Source organism: Manis pentadactyla, chromosome 8 (genome assembly GCF_030020395.1).
Source record: "Manis pentadactyla isolate mManPen7 chromosome 8, mManPen7.hap1, whole genome shotgun sequence".
Lineage (NCBI taxonomy): Eukaryota > Metazoa > Chordata > Mammalia > Pholidota > Manidae > Manis > Manis pentadactyla.
The window spans coordinates 100,869,198-100,889,229 of record NC_080026.1 but is presented as its reverse complement, the minus strand read 5'-3'; the positions used below and the strand labels follow the sequence as shown (position 1 = coordinate 100,889,229).

The 20,032-nt window shown below is 53.0% G+C and overlaps 2 protein-coding genes across 7 annotated transcripts in view; one reads left to right on the top strand and one right to left on the bottom strand.

The window, feature by feature from the left end:
* ZMIZ1 (zinc finger MIZ-type containing 1) overlaps positions 1-20,032 on the bottom strand; it is a 224,350-nt gene that overhangs the window by 202,873 nt on the left and 1,445 nt on the right. The gene's annotated exons all lie outside the window — the stretch shown is intronic.
* LOC118933794 (uncharacterized) overlaps positions 19,848-20,032 on the top strand; it is a 67,318-nt gene continuing 67,133 nt past the window's right edge. The window contains exon 1 of the mRNA XM_036928593.2: positions 19,848-19,922. Within this exon, the coding sequence (XP_036784488.2) occupies positions 19,848-19,922 (75 nt within the window). The remainder of the gene's footprint in view (positions 19,923-20,032) is intronic.

Here is a 20,032-nt window from a genome sequence, read left to right as displayed (position 1 = left end):
AGAGCACGGTTTGGACCTAACTCTGGAGGTTGTCTGGCAACCACTCTGCATCCAGCCCACACTCCTGGAACCTGGCTCTGGCGCCTCCTTCCGAGCTGTGTGGAGAGCAGAGGCTGCCCAGCCCGAGAGCCCGTGGTGGCTGTGCGCCTGGCACCTAATGCCACAGCCACGGTAAACAGGCCCAGCCGCAGCCAGACTCACCCGGCTTGCCTGTGCCTGGGGAAGCCAGGTCAGAGGACAGTCCCTTGGCATTCTAGCAGCATGCTCTTACTCAATTAGGCCCTTTCTGTCCAAAGGGCAGCTGTGACGTGCGGAATGGGTCTGCGGTGTCAATATGAGCCCAGCATTGTACGGCTGGGACATACAATGCCCTCGGTCAACTGTTTATTTATAAATCCACCCAGGGCTCACTGCGCTCTTTACACTGAGCTCTTTCCCAAAATGCAAATTGGCTTCTTCCTGTAAGTCAAACCGGCTGGCTCAAGCTGATAAAAATCGTCCCAAACGGGCTCTTTTATCTCCCTAATACAGAAAGTCCTCTGCACCCACACCTCCTAGAAAGAGGAAGACATGTTTACACTGCTTCATGGGGGCTAGCTCAGGAACAGGCCCTGAGAGACTCATATGAGGGGGTCAATAAGGGCAGTGGGAAAGGTTCTAGAATCTGAGACTTGTATTCAAATCCTGTCTCTAACATGTTCTAGATTTGTGGCACTCCATTGGTATTTAAATGCGATAAAAATAGTTCCTTCCTCATAGGGTTCTTTGGAAAATTTTGTGCCACAAAACTGCATGGCACAGTGCTAAGACTCTGATTAAATCTCCTGAATATGGTGGTGGTGGTGGTGCTGGTAATGAAGAATAATAAAATATTTGTCATTATTATTATCTGAAGCTTGGACCTGCCACCCAGGCTTTCTTGCTGGGTGGCTTCAGGAAGGTCCCTTTTGTTCTTTGAGCCTCAGTTTCCCCCACTGTAAAGTAAGCCCTCAGGAGCCTTTCTCCTGTGGCTGGTTGCTCAGCTCCCGTGTTGCCTGCATCATATTCAAACAGCTTTGTGGGTACTCTTCCCAGTACCCTGTCTCTTCATTCTCTCAAGGGTTCTTTTATCAGAACAAAATCTGTTCTTGAAAAAAAAAAACCATTGCATCTTATACAAAAGACCACCCATCTCCCAGCTGGTGTCAGGATTTCTAAACAGCCAGAGCATCACTTAAATGCACATGTCTTGTGCAAGGCTTGCTGGGGGATAACTGGGATCTGATAAGGGCTTGTTACCACAAGACGATTAAGGGGCCTCCAGGTGGCGGGCAGGAAGTGCAAATAAAGGCAAAATGGACCTAGAAGTCACCAGAGACCAAGAGACATGCACCGGAACCTCTTAGTGGAGGTTCCAAAACTCACAAGGAGGCTGTGGTGACAACCGGGCTTGCCAGGCAATGTGGAGCCCTGCCCACAGAGGGAGGCCCAAGCCTCTGTCATAGCAGGGAGCACCAGTGATGGCGCACGCGGCCTTCACCGCAACGCTTTGCACCCCGGAGGCAGGGGTTACCACGATGGACCCATTTACAGAGGAGAAGCCTGAGGCCTAGAGGAGGGACGTGACTAGTCATACAGCTGTTGGTAATGAATCCTAGATGCCCAGGCTGCCTCCAAGCCAGAGATCCAAGAGGGAGGCCAGCAGCCATGAAACGGCCACACCACAGTGGCCACCAATTTCTGTAGTGAGATGAAACCTGGTGGATAATATCAGATCACAAAGACCTTCACCTCCCTCTGCCTCATTTACTTCTCACAGCAGCCAGCCAGACAGGATGGGAAGGTTGTTCAATCTCCCCATTTTGCAGGTTGAGGACAGAGACTCAGGGCCGTGTCACCCCAGGCCAAGCCTGAGTGGACCTTCAGAACCCCCTGCTGCTGCTGTCACCTCCTCCTCACCCCCTGGGCCTGGAGGGCTGGGCTCCAGGAGCCGCCAGCCCCTAGGTCCCAACCTACTGGCCTTTCCACCCAGCACAGGTTGGTGGGTCCTGAAGCGTACCCGAGGGACTCCACTCACCCGTGGAAGCAAGAGCTCCAGTCTCGCCCTCCAATCCAGGCAGCTCCCTGCAGCCTGAGTAATCTAAATGCGGCTCTGTCCTTGTCCTTCCTATTTAAACCTCCCCTCCCCCACCTCTAGGATAAGTGTCCTGTCCTAACCCTGCCTTCCCTGTGGGGTCCCCGCCATCTCTGGAGACTGGAACATGGTTACTCACCATGAAGCCATGGGCACTGGCTGAGCTCCCCCAGACCCGGGCTGTGAGCACCTCCCTTCTTTTGTTCATGCTTTTCCACCTCCTGAAAGTGCCTTTCCTCCCCCTCCTTATTCTGGCTAAAGCCTCTCATCTTCAACATTGTCCTCCAATTCCCCCTCCTCCAGGAAGCCCTCCCTGACCACTCTAGCCCATTCTCATCTCTTACTTGCTCCAAGTTCTTGGAACTCCTTCAAGCCAATTCCTCTGGCACTTTCAGTATGTATTGTTCCTATCTGGCCAAGTTGCCAAGGCTTAGTTTCCAATTTAGATGGTGGAACTTCTTGAAGTCAGGTCTCAGGGTTTTTTGTTTGGCCATCCTTCCACTCAAATATTGCCTTAGCCTATGCCACTACACTTCCCCCTACCCACTGCCTCCCCAGTGTTAGGGGATACAAGAAACAGGGCTCTGGCCTTTTAGAAGGCGCTCAAGTCTAGAAACAGGAAAATAAACAGGCACTTGCCACCCAGCATGGTGGGGGCTACAATGGGGGAAAAGAAGATGCTCCAGCAGGTCCCCTGGGACTGGAATTGTAGGCAAGCGACTAATCTATCAGGTTTCAAGATGAAGGAGGTCTGGGTGGGAGGTTGGTAAAAGCAGGCTGGGGGAATACTGACCTTCAAGGCCAAGGCTTCTGCCAGCAGACAGGCAGAAGGATGTGCTGGAACTGGCAGGACAGCATGGATCCCTGTACATATATTCCTGACCCTCTTGAGTGAGCACCCCACAGCCTTAGCTCCCAAAATGTTTACCAGCCTTGCAGGTGGGCACCTTTTTGTTTCCTGTTTTCCAGAGGAAGCCTCTCCAGATGGGCTGGCAATGGGAAATGCACCCTGCTAGCTCTTGGCCTAGTGGGCCCTGGCCACTCTCTGCAACTGTGAACATTTCAATGAATGGGTTCATTGTTCTTGCATCCTGAAGCCTTCTCTGGAGAAGGGCATGGGTTTCTAGAGCAATAATCCCAGTGTGGAGGCCTTTGACCGCACCCCAACCTCTAGCTCCCTGTCACTCCAGCTTGTGTCCCTGGCCCTGTATCCGAGAGGGGGCAGAAGATCTTTCTCTGGCCCCCAGCACATGTAGGGAGCCTACCCTTGTCTCTGCCTCCCTTCCAAGCCTGTTCCAATCTGGGCCCCCTATGGGTCTTGAGCGATTGTCCCATAGGCACTGTTGAGGGGGGCGGCCAGGCCCCCGTGGATGATGAGGAAACGCTTTCCAGCTGCAGTGTCCCATGTCGCTGTCAGCAGCTTCCCTCCCCACCGCTTTAGAGGCATTGGAAAACAATTGAGCATCCCGGGCACTGGGCCTGGGCGTCCCTGCCCCTCCTGGGCTTGTTTTCCCATCAGTAAAACGGGGTAGCTAAAGTTGAGGATGGGCATGCTGCCTCCAAGGTCCCTACTTTCATTTTAACCAACCACACCTGAAGAAATAGTGGTCGGGCCAGTGCCCAGAGTAGCGAAGGGTGTTCAGAAGGCAGGATGGAGAAGAGGTACAGCTGTCGATGGCTGCAGAAGCCTTGAAATCTGGTAAAAGACTTAATCCTGCATAATGATTTACAAAGTGACAAGTAAAATAGATTTACCGTGACAGCTTGAAAGGAGAACTACAGAAATAAAATTATACTCTGGCTCATCCTGTCTCTCTGCAACTGTCCCCTCCCTTCTGAAAACCAGGAACTCATGTGCACACACATGCACATATGTGCCTGGGTAAAAGGGAACAGGTGGTCTTGAAGGGTGGCAAGTGGGAGAGGGACAAAGGGGGACACAGGTCTGGCCACTGTCCTGGAAAGGGCCATTTAGTTCCTCATTCCAGGTATAGCCCATGGAGGTCACACTCACAGTAGCCCTCCAAAGCCAGGTGGCCATCCCCATTTACAGATGAAGACACACTGGCTGGCATGCCCAGCATGGGTTTCCACCTTCAGAGAGCACACAGCAGGTACCCCGAGAGCCTGCAGGCCCAGCACATTCATGTCTACCTGACCCCTGTCCGATCCAACATCACAGTCCTAGGGTTCCTAGGCCCTAGGTTTTCAGGGCCCAGGGAGAGGGCCTGCTGCTTTTCTGGAATGAGGCAGGGACTCCAGCAGTGCTGGGCCAAAACCAGCAGAGAGAAAATCAGAGAAGATCACAAATACCCTCAGCCAAGTTCATCTCAGAGAAGGAAAGTGGGAATACTCCTGCCCACGATGCTGGGTTCAGGGGTGGCATCTCATTTATCTGTCGGTGCCGTAGTGCTTGATCTGTTTACACAGTGTCAAGGGGTACATTTTTCTGCACTGAGGAAGGGAGGAGGCACATCCAGGCCCAGCTTTGTCGGGGGAGAATACTCCAACATGCCCCTGTTCTAGCCATGGACCATAGAGATGCTCTCCCTGGCGGCAATGAACTCAGCTGCTCCTGGCTCTGTGGCGGCTCACACCTCTCCCAGTGAGGCACCAGCCCAGGTAGCTGCCAGGCTCTGCAGTCAGGGTCAGGGGCTGGCAACCATGCCCAGAGGATTACTCATTTGTACCAACAGGCATGGGCTTAAAAAGAAAAATTGGAAAGGGGCCATATTTAGGGAGAAAGATACCAGACTCCCTTTAATAGCTGTGGGGCCTGAAGCAACTTCACCCCTGAGCTCCAGCTTCTGCCTGGTTAAAATAACCACCTGGTTAGAATAACACCACCCACTTTTTTGGGTTGTTGTGGCAACCTGAGACCCCAAAGAACCATGCCTGGTGGACCACAGGTGTCCCAAGCACATGAGCTTTGTCTCAGGCGAGTGCGAACTGAAATGCCTTTTCAGTGGGGACAGCTCAAAGGAAGATCTAATCTCAGTCCTACCTCAGTGAATTCACCTGTACGTGGCCCGACCACGCCTCCTAAAGCCTCTGCTCTGCTTCTGGCAATGACTGGAGGGACTGAGTCCCAGGTAAGGTCTGTGGAGACTCTTAAGTGTTCCTCCCTGTCACCCTCTGGCTGACACCTGGCAACTCTCAGCTTGGCAAAATGCTGTCCTGCATCTCTAACCGATATAGCACGGGGATGTGCCCAGGCAGGCCTGAGCATCCATGTTTACCCAACAGAAGGGTGTCCCTCCCTCCCACCCTCCCCCAGCACATTGGAAGGTGGAGCCCATTTGCTCACAGACTTGCCTGCTGTGTAGGCTGTGTGTACGAGGCTCCGGTCTCTGGCCCTGCCCTGGGAGTCTTGCCCAAGAGGCCCTACAGCCTGACCAGGTTGCAGCTGCTGCACCAATTCTCCCAGGAAGCCAAACCGAGGAGGGCAGCAACACCGCACAGCAGACTCCAGGCAGCCTCAGACCCCAGCAACTTTGGGCAAAACAACCCAGGCCAGGAGGCACTCCAGGAAGCCCAGTCCAGCCCAGCTACCCATCTGGCTCTAACTGGAGAGGGGGAGGGCAAAAGAAGGGGCCAAAGGAGTCTGACCCTGTACATAGGGCAGCTGTGACTCCAGGACTGAAGTTATTCAGTTCTTTCTCAAGCGAAGTATATAAGTCACTTGCAAGACATCCACCTAGAGTGCAAATACATATACACACATAGATATTTCCAAACCATAACACCTACCAGCTCTGTGTAAAATACAGCTGTCATTTATTCATTCACTTATTCAGCAAGCATTTTGCAATGTTTGCTAGATGCCAAGCATGGTGCTAGGTGCTAGGTGCCAGGGAGTCACCTGCCTGTGGCTGGGGTACCTTGAAGGTAGTTGTGATCCTTTCATAGAAGGGCTGCAATAGTGAACAGTGGTCAGAAAAGGGGCAAAAGCAGGAGACCAACCTACTCGATAAGGCTGGTACATAAGGGCAAGTTAAGGCTTGAGCAGGGCTTTGTGGGATGCTTAGGAGTCACCAGGCAGACAAAGCAGAGAACAGAATGTGCAAAGCACACACAAGTGACAGTTCAGCAGGGGCAAAGCACAGGGGCCCTGAGTGCTAGGCTGTAAGTGGTAAGGAGCCACAAAGGAGTTTTAAGTAGAACAGAGGAGGTAATAGGATCAGAAGAGCCTTTTACTAAGGTCATATAAGTGACAAGAAGGGGCAGCTTCAGAAACATATGGGAGGTGGAGCCTGACTATGTGCTATGATCTGCTAGGCTCTCGACAGGGCTTACTAAAAAATGGATTTTGTTCTTAAAAGGTCCTTTATCTTGAACACAACTCCAGTAGGTGAACATAGCAGAGTAAAACCTATGTGCTCAGAGAATTGGAACTACCTAGGTAGATGAGGATTTCCATTGCATCTTTCATCTCTCTGAGTCTAACTGAAAACCTTCTCGGCTCCAGGCCATCTGGGGCTACAGGAGCAAGACCCAACTGGTCCCCTCACAGAGGGGACAGCCGAGTGAGAGAGAATGCAGAGGGCTGGGGGAGGCCAAAGGGGACATCTAAAAGGCCCCCAGGAGGACACAATGACAAAACTGAGGCTTGCCAGTAAGGAGGGGCTGAGACTCAATATGCCCAACCCAGCAGATGAAGCCTGAAGCTCTGCGGACAGATGGCAGGCCCCTGCTTAATCAACACGAGCACTTTCTGAGTAGATGGGAGATACATAACATTCAATCTTGGGGAGCTGATGGAGGGAGCCTTGCCTATCTTAGAGGTAAAAAAAAATGCTCAAACAGGCTTCCAAAAGCAAGTTCCAACTAGAAGGGGCCTCAATGCACATATAAGGAAACTTAGGGCAGAGAGAGCCAGGGCCTTGACTAGGTCAGGAAGCAAATCTGTGGCTCAGATGGGGAATGGGTCCCCTGACCCTGGCCAGGGCCCTTTCCAGTGCCCAGTGCTGCCCTGGAAGTGTTATTCAGCCCAACACCAGGCACACAGGGAGTGGCAACAGTCAGGGAAAGCACATCTGGACAACTACACGGGCCCCTGGCCACTGGGAGCCCTTAGAGAGGGAGGTACTTCTCATACACAGGGCCAGGTTCTCCTTAAGTTTCTGGCTTTCATTCCCAAAGAAAATGTTCACAGGGGCATGCCTCTGGCAGAGGCCGTTGCTGCCTCCGGCTGGTAATCCCAGTGAGTGTTTTCACTGTGCACAAATGGCCTTCCTCAGTGCCCCGCTCCTGGCAGCCTTGGGAGTGGGTACTCTGCACCCATTTTACAGATGAGCAAGCAGGCCCAGAGAGCCCAGAGGCCCTCCCATCCCGGTCACTCTCTTCCTGGTTTGATGATGAAGCCATCATTTGCCAGATGGGAGTCAGGGTGGGTGTTAGCAGGCTGAGCAATGAAGTGGAAAGAAAAAGGTGGGTAGGGGAAAGGCACTGTCCCCACCCCACCCAACCACTGCAGGCAGCCTCCAGGGCTGCCCAGGCTGCCAGCCCAAGCCCTCTGCTCAGCACCAGAATGCTGAGCAGGCAGCGTCCAGTGGAGGCAAGGACCACTGCCAAACACTGGCTCTGGCCACCTTCAAGGTGAGGGAAGGAGACCCAGGGGCCTGGGCAGGTTCAAACCAGAGTGAGCTGGTCTGGCTTCTTCCCCACAACCCACCTTCCTGGTCCCCTGAGAGGTACTTCCCTCTTTGTGCCTCTGCAAGTCATGGGAATCCCAGCCTGCCTGGCTGCTGAAACTCTTGGATTCTGTAGTTGCCTGACCCAGGCAGGTATCTTCCTGGAGAGATAAATGAACAAAATGGGGAAATGGAGTCTGATAGAGGGCAAGAGCCCTGCCTGTGGCTACGTGGCGAATTGCAGGCACAGGGATATGGAATGTTGAGAGTTAGAAATGGCCGTATTAAAGTGCCAAGCAAGCCCAATGCCCATATGTCACTGACAGGTAAACTGAGGCCCAGGGATGTAAAGGGCCTAGGGTGATCTTGAATCTATAAGAATCTAGGACGGTCATCCTAGATTGATCCTATGGGGCCAAGATAAAGCTGCCCTCTGTGACCCCAGCCTCCAAAGTTAGGGAAGTTGCAACACTTCCTTGTTTCCATAGTAACTAGCTACTGCTCCAAGAATACACTGAAATGTTTTGTTTCCTCTGTGCCGGCCCTGGGCCAGGCTGAGAGGACACGCAGAGCGGAAAGAGGGGGTGTGAAGGGAGGTACAAACCCAGCCCCAATTCCAGTTGGTCCCAGGCAATGGAGTGCAGGAGGGAGAGAAACAGGAGAATTTTCAGCGGAGGAAGAAATCCTGGGTCTATAAGTGCCAGGGAAGGAAATTCAGAGCTGGCAGCTTTTGAACTGGGCTCTTAGGGATACACAGGAGCTCATCAGATAGTGTTGTGGGGGTAGAGGAACTGCCATAGGCCAAGGTCCCAGATAGCACATTAGAAAACTATAGTACATCAAGTAAAGTATATGCAAGTGTAGGAGATAAATGGAAGAGAATCACACTGGAGCCCAAAGGCAGAACGGCAAAATTACAATGAAGAGTAGGTTTGAGGAACACCTTACCATGCCTCTATTTTTTCAACTATTAAATGGCACCTATGACAGAGTAGCTTATGGCCACACAGGAGGTGACAGTCATGAATGGAAAAGTGTGCAGACACACAGGACTCAGGGACCTGGGCCAGCTCTTCAGTTGCAACCTCACAGCCTGCTTTGCAGAAGCAGGCAGGCGTTCCCAATGGGCTTTTGGGCATAACCCAGGTCAGCCTTCAAGTTACAGCCAGGATCTGACCTTGTCTCACTACTTCCACTGGGCACTCTGGTCTTTGCCACTGATATCCTCAGCTAGATTACTGTAAAAGCCACTCTGCTGGTCTCCTTATTTCTACTTATGTCCCCTACAGTCTATTCTCAGCTCACTAGCCAGAGGGATCTTCTTAGGGGACATATCAGATAGTCTTGGTTCTTTAATTAAAATCCCCCCATGATGTCTGAATCACAGAATGAAGTCAGAAGCCCTTCCCATGCTCCGTAAGGCCCTCTGTGACCTGGTACCTGACCGCCTCGCTCAAGTCTTCTCCCATCTTCGTCCTCCCATTCCACCCAGTCCTGCCTTTCCTAGAGCACGCTACACATGCTTTTGCCACAAGGCCTTTGCATGTTCACTGTGCCTGGAGTACTGTCCCCTCTGCTTGGAGCTCTTTTTGGGGTTCACTCCTGTACTTCCCTGAGGTATCTGTTCAAATGCAGCCTCTTCAGGGAGCCCTTCCCTGATCATTCCATCTAAAGAAGCCCAGTCCTCCACCCATCTCCTTATATCACCTTATCCTGATCTGCTCAAAATACTTAACTCAGCATGATGGTGTGCATTAAACTGTTGACTTGTTTACTAGCTGTTTCACCTCAAGGATATAAGTAGGGTCTCTGTCAAGTTCACCGCTGTATCCCTAGGCCCTGGAACAGTGCCTAGCACATAGTATGTGCTTAACAAACTTCATAAGGGAATAAGTAATCCATTTTTCTTGGGGGGCTGGGCAAGTTGGGGCATAAAAGGATCCAAGGCCCTGCTCTCCCAGGAGCAGAACACTGGAGGCTCCACACCAGCCAGGAAACCTTGTTCTCAGGCTGATCTAAAGATCCACTGGCAGAAAACGTGTGCTGCCCTCCCAGTATACCAGCTCCCCAGACCTGGAAGGGAAGCAAGGGCCTAGTCTGAGGGCCTGAAGAGCCCTAAGGAAAAGCAACAGTTGTTATTTGTTACCCTGTCCCTAATTCCATATACACTAGACCTGGGAAGCCCAGGGAATCAGCCAGGGAGCGGGGATGGAAGGAGGCCAGGCTGGCTAAGGTAGGAAGAGTTAGTATCTTGCTGGCTTTGCAGCCAGCTTCCTTCCCTCTCTGGGCCTTGGTTCCCTAATCTGGGAACCAAGTCTGGACATCTTTGCATATTCAGAGCTCTGGGAGGGGCATGCCAGGTTGAAACTAGGTCTACAAATTCAAGCATTGTCCCAGGCCAAGGTAACATCCTACAGTCAGCTGGACCAGACACCTGGGCAAGGGGTCTCAGATGGGGTCCTAGAAACCCCATTTTTACCCAGGGTGACAGCTGGCAGAGTGCAGAGTAGCCCTGGCTGGCCAAGAAGTGAAGGGGAGTACCCTGGTACGGGGCAGCAGCCCCAGGTGGGGCCCCAGGCTGGGGGAGCCAGCTGTCTCACAGAGACCCTGGGGAACACCTGCCTGCCCCCACGCCCAGCAGCAAGAGGAGGGTAAGTCCCAGGTGAGCCAGAGGCCATTGCCACAGTCAAAACAGACTGATCTCTCCCTGTGCCTCACTCTAGCTAAGGGTACTCTAGTAAAGTACCAGGGTGGGGGCCAGGCACTAGCTGATGGTTGGGATGCCTGAGTTTTAGCTCCAGCTCTGTTATGGACTTGTCCTGTGACCTTGGGGAGGCCTCTGTCCCCTCCAGGGTCAGACTCAGCAACTAAATGAGAGGGCTGCCCTAAATGAGCTCCATGGCCTTTCAGCACTGACATTATCATCTATGGTAATAAAGCATTATACTCCCTGACGCTGTGACACTGCACAGCATGCCAAGCACTGGCCCTCCCCTCTAACCTTTGCAACAGCCCCTGGGGGATACTGTCAGTGGGAGGCAGTGCCATAAATTCTGACTCCAAATCCAGTGCTCTGTGCAGACATCCCAGGTCTCTGGGGCCTCAGGACACTTAGGCAGTATATTCCCTGACAGAGCAGTAGGCAGCAGAGCTGGGAAGAGAGAGGCTCAGTATGGCGGGTGGGGGGGGGGTAGGCAGACAAGGAAGGGATTACTACTCACAGCCCCCTGGCTACCCTCCCAGCAAGGGGCCCCAGCTCCAGGGGAAGATGAGCATGCTGGGAGAGGCTAGGACGATAGAACCATCTGGCATGTCTGCTTAGAGAGCAGAGGCTGGGCTACTTTCCCTCTGAAACCAGTGAGACACTGTTGGGACCTCCCCAGCCTACTTTCATGTCTCAGGACCTGGTTTAGACCATTTCCAAGCCAGGCCTGAGGTCTCCACTGCCCAGGCTCTTCCCAGAAGCAGAGATAATGAGGAGACCTAGGGGATAGAAGGCCACCTCTTCCAGGAAGTCCATTCTGCCCACCCCAACCTTGGCCTCAGTCTAGAGAGGAGGAATCTGGAGATACATCCATGACATAGAGCATGGAAGGGAGTTCCTCAGAACTGAATTCACCATACTCTGCATGGTCCTGAGATAAGAACTAAGGGGAGGCATTCTTCAGGCTCCTAGGTGGGGAGAGCTGCTGGGAGGCAGGAAACAGCCTATCCCTGGAGGTGTGCAAGCCCACACTGGAAGGTACTCTGCAGGGATGCTGCAGAAAGGGCAGAGGTCATCTGTGTTACAGGCATCAGATGAGGTGGCTGCCAAGCTGCCTCGAAGTCTTGAGACTCAAAGGTCTCATGAATACTGGGAATGGTGTCTGGAGCCCTTGGTCGGGGGATCACACTGGCCCAGCCATCTCCAGGGAGCCAACTAGGGAAGCAGCCGTCCACAAGGCAGAAAGTTGTGAGAATTGTGGGGCCTGCAAGGATTCGACGCCCCAAACATTCCCAGTCTTTCTGCCTAAAGGGGTCTGCCCTTCAGGAGAAGCTCAAACAAAAATGAAGGTGTGCCTCAGGGCTGGGGTGGGAGGAATCAGAAAGTCATCCTTTTGCACAAAACAAGTCAGTGCTGAACTCAAAGATTCAAGGAAGCTCCTTTCACAGCCATGGCTCCGTCACCAAATACCGGGCAAGAAATCACACCTGAGGTTTCCTTTTTTCCAGGAACAGAAGCTCAAAGGGGTCCTGGGCCTGGGGGGGATGGAAGGTGGCAGAGCAAACCCAGCAGGAAGGCTGATGGCCAAGGAGTCCCCGTACCTGCTCCCTGCCGTCACAAAGCCCACTCCTCAGACTCCCAGAAAGTCAGGGACACAAGAACTGTGAGCCAGGGAGGTAAAGAGACTTGTCCACAGTCACACAGTGGGCCTGCCAGCATGGGAAGCCAGCTCAAGCCCAGAGCATTTCCCAGGGCTCCAGGGTGCCTTTCCCTACTAACAGCAGCATGACACCCCAGCTAATGGCTTACAACTCACTCACACCAGCAGCAAGGCATTCTAAAGATAGGGTGCTCCTCTGTATGGAAATGTCTAATGCCAGGGGGCCCCACTGCCACAAAGAAGAAACATTAACCCAGGCGCAGCCAGCAAGGTTGAAACTGGCATCCCAGCCCAGAGGAGGTAAGCCCTAAACCTAGTCCTGCTGAGCCCTCTAGAAAAGGGAGTGGGCAGGGACTTCCACTCTTCACCCTAGTCCCCAAGCTCTTTCTCGGGACGCTGAATCCTGACACTCTGGTACACCTCATAGAGGACAAGACAGAATGGTTTCTTCAGTAAGGTCAGCTGGCACAGGAGACCATCCCCTGGGGCCACCTCAGCCTCTGAACCAGGCCTTGTGTCCCAGGGACCTACCACTGTTAGTGACTGTGGTCAGGTCCCTTCCCCTTGGCCTTGGTTTCCTAACCAGTACAGTGTCAAGCTGCATTAAAGCAGGGGTTGTAAACACAAATGTCTCCACGGCTAAGGAGATGACCCAAATGAATTGGAATGGAAGGGTTTGTGGGCAGGAGGTGGGGAAAGACAATACAACAGCCCTGTTCCACTCAAGGGCCAGAGTAATTTGAGACCCTGGATGAAGGCCATGGTTCTCACACTGCTTTCAGGCATCCAGATTGATTTAAGAATCTGAATAAAGCCATGGACCATCCCTCCAGAAAAGCACATGCTTGCAAAGGTGTGCATGCAGGTTCAGGGGCTCACGGCCCCTACAGGCTGGACACAAGGCCCTTCCTGCTCTCACAACTAGCAAGTCTCTGAGGTCCATCTCCAGGGACATGGCAAAGGTCCCACTCCTGTGACAAGCTGGCCTTGCTCTCAGGACTGCCCAACCACAAATAGATTTGTGGTCTGGTAACAATAAAAGAAAAGGAGGAAAGCAAAAGTGACAGAGACCTGTAGGCCCGAGGCAGGTAGAAGTCAGGCAGAACTGCCAAGAAAGCAAGTGGGGGGAAGACTTCTGTCCATATGGAAGCTGTCCTGTCCTACCCGCCATGAGGACCACAAGACATGGATCTGAGAGCTGAACCCAGGCAATCTAAGAGCCTGAGACAAATTAGTTGCCCAAGAAATGCCTGCTATTAAGACATTTATGGTAGACTTTGGTAAGCTGTTAAAGTTATAAACAACAGCAGGGGCACCAAAACATGACATCAATAGGAAATCCCACCCCCCAACCCCACACCCCTCAGCCCCTCTCAGTGAGACATGCTGGTGCAGGGGAGCCAGCTCACTGTGTGACCTGCGGCCAGTCCCTTTACCTCTCTGGGCTTTGGGTTTCCCCATCTGCAAACCAAGAAAGTTGGATGGAGACCCACGAAGAATCCTCCTACTTGCAATTGCCAAGTAAGGGTGTCAGAACCCTTCCCCAGAGGTCTCTGTGCCCCATTTGTGCCTCGGCCAGTGTTCTGGCTGGTTGGAGCTGTACACTAGCTTTGCCCAAGGTCTGCTGTGGGGCAGGATGAGAGTCTGGGCAAAAGCCTGTGGACAGGGTAAGGCCCAGGCACCTGGCACCTCCCCCTCATCCTGAACCCACTGTCTCTTCCTCGTGCTCCCACCTGGGCCTGATGCAGGTAACTTCCAGGGTGGAGGGAGAGGGCTCCTCCCCGCTTCTTCATCCACAGAGGAAGTGTAGCAGGAACAAGGCTGCAGGCCATTAGGCCACAAAGAACAAAAGTGAGCATTTGGAGGACTAGGCGGGGTAGGGGACAGGTGGTGGAAGCCAACCATCTTCTTGGACTAAATAGTCCCAGGCAGATGGTTTCTGTTTCACCTCCCTCAAATCTGCCATGCAACCAACCATTGTGTTTCAAGAAATATGCTGCTGGGTTGGGGTTCTCATGTCCACCCTCCTGGATTCAGGGGTACTGCTGAAAATGACCCACTCTGATTCCTTACCCTAAGAGCTTAGAAATGAATTCTGTCCTTGCCAGGTTCATCTGGCCCTTCCCAAATCAAAGAGGGTATGGCATTTATTTATGAGCTCCAAAGGGTGGCTAATGGGGCTGCACCTGGCCAAGAGTAGATGTTCAATAAATGTTTAGTGAATGGATCGGCCAGTGAGATGGGGTTCCAGGCCTGGCTCTGTCACTAATTTGCTGCTGCCCTTGGATATTGCCAACTGTTTGTTTCCCTAAGTTGGGTTTCCTAGCCTATGAAAGGAACAGCCAGATCAGGTAACCCCTAGAGCCCATTGACTCTATACTGCCTGCTTACGGGTGCAAAACACAGAGCTAGGGAGCTTCCAGAGTGGAAAGAAATTTCAAACATCCCTCCCTGCTGCTCTGGAGCAAAAAAAGAGGACAGGATGTGACTGCTGGGTGGAATCCTCCTGGGCAGGGGTTCTGAAAGTGTCACAGACATCCCCTTTCCACGCCACCTTCCCTGCAAGCTCCAGTCCCTGTGCATGGATGACTGGAGCTGTTGGGGAATGAGAATGGAGGTTGGGCAGGACAAAGGATAGGGAGTGAGTGCAGTTTTCATTTAAGGCAGACATCACAAAATAATTTTGGAAGAGCCACTGAAAGTACAAAGAGATTGCATTTTAATACCCCTGTCATGCCCCTCCCTCTCCAGCCCCTGCCCCACCCATCAGTATAGCTTTGTCATTTTCTGGCAAAACAATAACCTGCATTGTATTGGACCCTCTAAGAGATCAAGAATCTGGGAAAGACTACTAAGGGAGGAGGAGAAAAGCTCCCATATGTGGGAACCCTGGAAGAGGCAAACCTGAGTCCTCAGCAGAAATTCTGGCCAGAGGAGGTGACAGCTGTGTATGAGGGCGTGTGGGAACATGCATGTGAGTGCATGTATAGGTAATGCCAGCTGGGGAGCAGGCTACAGGACAAATGAAGCACCCGAGCCCCTATCTCTGGGTGTAGACGTCTCTAGAGGGTTCCCTAGCCCCTGGACAATTCCAGACCTGTCCTGAAGTCTCTGGGGGCAAAGATCACAAAACCAGACCACCGGTCCCTGACATCCTGCCACTTCCAGTCACTGAGGTCCTGGGCCAGTCTCTGACCCTGTGTTGACCTCAGTTTCCCCATCTGTACAGTGAAGGGCTTGAACCAATGATCTCTAAGGGCCATGCCTGCTCTGACAGTCTGGGGTGCTAAGCCTCTACAGGAGAGTACAACAGATCATTCAGGCTCCCACCCCAGAAGGGAGTCCCCAGTCCCCAACTGGCTGGCTGAGGCTGGAGCTGGGGCAGGGTGGAATCCCCACCCCGTCTGTCCTCAACAGCCTGCCATGGCTAAAACCTTCAAGTGGTTACAATTACAGCTGAGCTAACAGGATTAGGGGAGCATTGAAATCTAAGAAAATCTAATTAGCTCAGACACCCCGGCCTCCCCCAGCACAATTCTGCAGCAACCTCAGCAGCTGGGTCTGACAGGCGGGACCTGGGGCCCTCCTGGGTCACAGTCATTACCTGTACAGGTGTGCCAGGCTGGGCCAGGTTTCCTGGAGAGGTGCCAGTTCAGCCTGCCTAGTTGCTCCCTGCTCTGGACCCCCACCAGCTGCAGCCTTGTCCTGGGGGGGCCCTCAGATGAGCCTCAGAAAAATCAGGCACAGGAATGTGGGCAGCAGGCAGGCTATGTTAAGTGGCAGAAGGGACCCAAGGGCCCCCACTGGGTGGCCACTCCACAGGGCCTGGGGACTGACTCAGCCAGAGGAGGGGCAGGCTGAGTCAATGTCCGTATCTATAGAAACCATCACAGCCCAGGAAAGAGGCTTAGGCCGCACAGGGACCCAGGGCCTGTCTCTGCTTCCTGTTCCATGGCCAGGGGTTGGGGTGAAGCCCCATGTACAGACACATGTGCCCTGGCATTTGTGGCAGCATTTGGGGCTCAGAGCAAGCTCTGGCTGTCAGATACTGTGACAGTTAAAAGAAAAGGTCACAGTTGCTGGGAGTGTGTGCTGTGTGCTGTCAGGTGTTGGAGGCAGAGACAGGTAAGGCCTATCTGTGAACCTTCCTGGGTACAGCGCCCCCTCTTTGACCTTGGTCCCCTACTCCCCATTCCCTAGGTCCACACAAACTACTGCACCCATGTCCCTTCCTAGCTGGTGGACTAGGAAGGCAGAGGCACAGAATATTGGCACCTGCAAGGCCTGGAGTTGAGTTGTGCCTTGGCCACAATTCATTTCACCTCTCTGAACCTTGGTTTTCTTCTCTGTTAAATGGGGGTAATGCCAGGTAGCTAGTTTCCACTATTGTTATTGAAGCTGAACAAAGTTGGAGAGTGCTTCTAAATCCACCAAGTGCCGTACAAAGGCAAGGGGCTGTGCTTATTACTGTCATCAAGCACCTTGTGGCAGGCAGCCAGCTGGTATGGTTAATTATTTATTTGGATTGATCTTCCTGCCCTTGCTGGCCTGCAAGCTCCTAAGGAACAGGAACTGTCTTACTCATTTCTGGGTCTCTCACAGGCCACGGTCCTCACACTGTAGACTCTCAGGAAATATCTTTGGCATCAATGCTGGGCCCCTGACCTGACCCTACCCCTCATTATGTATCTCCTTCCTTCTCATACCAGACCCAAGGAAATAAAGTGCCAAGAGGCAACCTGGCACAAAGACAGATGACAGTAAGCCCTTCAGGCCAACCCTTCCCATTTCCCCAGGTCACTCCCAGTAAGGGCTGGAAGCAGCCATTTGAAGCTGTCTCTCTACCCCACATCAGTGTAGTGTGGCTGGCCAGGACACTGGTCTTGGATCTGTGATCATTCAGGAAAGAGTAAGTGTATGGTCTGGAGGCCCCCCAGTGCCTCCAGCCCAGAGTGAGGGTCAGGAGGGATTGATATTCAGAAGGCACGCCATGCAGCTGAGCATGCTAACAGTCAGAGCAGTCCACTGAAGGCAGAAACCTCCCAGAGGTGGTGAATGCTCTGTCATGGGGGGAATGCAAGCAAAGTCTGGACAATAAGCTGCCAGGGAGGTAGGCTTAGATGGAAGGGCAGCTTCTGGAAAATGCTTCTAGCACCTCCAATCCAACCCACTGTGCTCCATCCATCCTGCATCCAGGGCCAGCCAGGCCTTTGGGAGATACATGCTCAGGGCTCTCATGCTCACATATGCCTCATACTCATGGCAACCAAGTGGGATCAGAGGGATTCTGCCTTTGGATCCATTTTACAGATTAGGAGACTGAGGCCCAGCAGCGTGAAGCTACTAGCCCAAAATAGCCAGTTAGCTATAGTTATAGCCTCCTGACTCCTCTCCCCCATCCCCTCAGGTAATGGGAAGAACCACCTAATCACAGTGAGCTTCTGACCTTTTCCCAGAGCCTCTGCCTGGGACTAGTTTTCTCAGTATCTCTTCATCCTCCCTGAGGACAGGGCCTAACCTCAAAATCACCCCTGGAGCTTATACCCAGGCAGGCTCTGCCTCCTCCCTTCCTCAGCGCTTCTAGGGACAAAGAGCTCCTCCTCAGAGGGTGTAGACAGAGGCCACTGTGTCCTGCTGAGAGGTCAGAGCAGTCACCAGGCAAGGCTGCAGCAGGGTCCAGGGTAATTACTGCAGCCCAGCCTTTGTTGTCCACACAAAATCTAAGGAACCTCATAAAGATGAGGCCATGATAGGAGCCGGGCAAGGGCCCTCGGGAGAAAGTTATGAATGAAAACGTACGGGACCCAGTCACGACCTGGCAAGCCCTTCTTCCTGGTTCCGTGACAGAGTGCCCAGAGAAGCTTCCGGAAATTAACTTGTTGGTGCCCAAGTTTCTTTAGCAACGTCTCACCCTGAGGCTGGGGTCACAGTTGCCTGTTGGAATCTGGCCAAGGCCAGAGAACTTGGTGTCTGTGTCTTCACACATGGGTACTCTGGTGGCAGAACTCTCAGGACACAGCAGGAGTCGTGTCTTCCTTCCTCATCTTCACCACCCCCCCACCCCCGTCTCTGTCAATCAGGAAACAAGTGAAGTCTGCAGCTCTTCTCAGCTGGATCCTTCCCTCAGCAATTTTCCAGAAAGAGTGGACAGTGGACACCTGTCCTGTGTCTCGGGGGTAGGGATGGTGATGACGTTGTGCTACTGTCACCAGAACAATGTGTCTGTGTGAGAAACCGGGATTCCATAGTCCAACTCCAAGTCTCTGGATCTTGCTTCACCTTGCTCCTGGCTGTGAAGGGAACAAGGATCCTCCTCCCCTTTTCTCAAGAGGAAAAAGGGACATTTTGTTGCTACAAAGAAGCCAGCAATCCGTTTTTGCAAAGACAGAGCTAGTTATCAAAGTTTCCCATACGTCCAACGATTTTATTCCCCACTCTTCTCTGCAAGCCATATTCTGAATGCCTCAAAACCTCAATCCAAAAACCATTCAAAACTCTTGAAAACTCCCTACTGTTCCCTTCCCCTCCCCCGCTCCCCAGTCCTTGCCACCAACTCTCAAAAGTCTAAAGTTTTGAGATTTACATGTGAAAACAGCATTTCATAACCTTGTGACTTGGGACAAGGAGATGCTTCTGTCCTTTTGGGAAAAACAAAACCCAACCAAAATCATAAAACCCAGAAGAAAAACACCATCTCCCTCCAAAAGCATTCCCTTGGCCCTGAAGTCACACGTGCTCTGTGGCAGAAAGGGCTTTCAATGTGTCTTTTGTTTGGTGCTGGTGTTTCAACATCCTCAACCTGAAGAGAAAAAGGTCAGCACAAGGCTTGGGGCGCTCACACGGCCAGGCAGCAGGCAAGCAAGGGGCCAGGAATTCCTCCCACTCTAGGCCCCCTCAAAAAGCAGTCGGGACAGAGAAAGTTAGGGGCTTGCTCCACCATCTAAACTTCCCTGATAGCTTACAAACAACTTTTACACTCCGGACCAGACCATACAAATGGCAGCGAAGGCAAGTAAGAATTCATCACCAGCCAAGCTGCCCATTCTCTAACCAGAGCGCCTGCCTCTTTATCTCTACCTTCAAAAAAAACAGTAATAAGCAAATGTAGGCACCTCTGGGAACAGCTTCTGGCCTCCTGCCCTGCCCTGTGTAACCAGCCTGTCCTCACACCCACGGGGGAGGAGGAGACAGCACTGGTTAACCCTCTGGTCTATCAGGCCCTGTTCCGATGTTGCAGCAGAGACGCACACTGTTGCTCAAGAAAACCCTCCAGAAAACCCTTGGCACCAGCAGGCAGCTCCCTGGGGAACCTGCCCAGCACCATGCCAGGGGCTTCCATAGGCAGCTGCCCTTTGAGGTCTGTGGGTTTGGGCCCTACTATTCCAAACCCTGACCTGTCCACCCAGGGGCTCCAAGTGGCCATGGCAGAGCAGGGAAGAGGAAAAGACTGCCCGAGCAGTGCCCTCACCCCGCCAGTCCAGCTGCCAGCTTCTTGGAGGACCTCTGAGAGAACATTTGTTCGGGCTGCCAAGTTAAATCTTCCTCCCTCATGTCAAGGCATTGGAAAAGCAGTCAGGGGAAAGAAGGGAGAGAAGAGGGAAGGAGGCGAGCAGGCGGGCAGACTCTCAGAGCCCCAGTTACTCCGCACTGCCAGCCAGGAAGCTTGAGGCTCCCAGGCAGGCGCAGCTGGAACTCCCGACACCCAAGCAGGGGCCGGACCCCCAGGCCTCCAGGGTCATGAGCCGGGTGCCAGGCGCCCTTGGACATCGCCTCGGGAGAGGTCCTCGCTCGGAGTCCCGCTGGAGGGGCGAGGTAGGAAGGGCAGGCAGAGGAGGAAAAAGTTTGCAGCTGGTAGAGGGATAGGGCTAGGTGGCCTACAGTCGGGCTGTCCCCGGGGAGGGGTGGGGGGCCCGCCGCTTGCC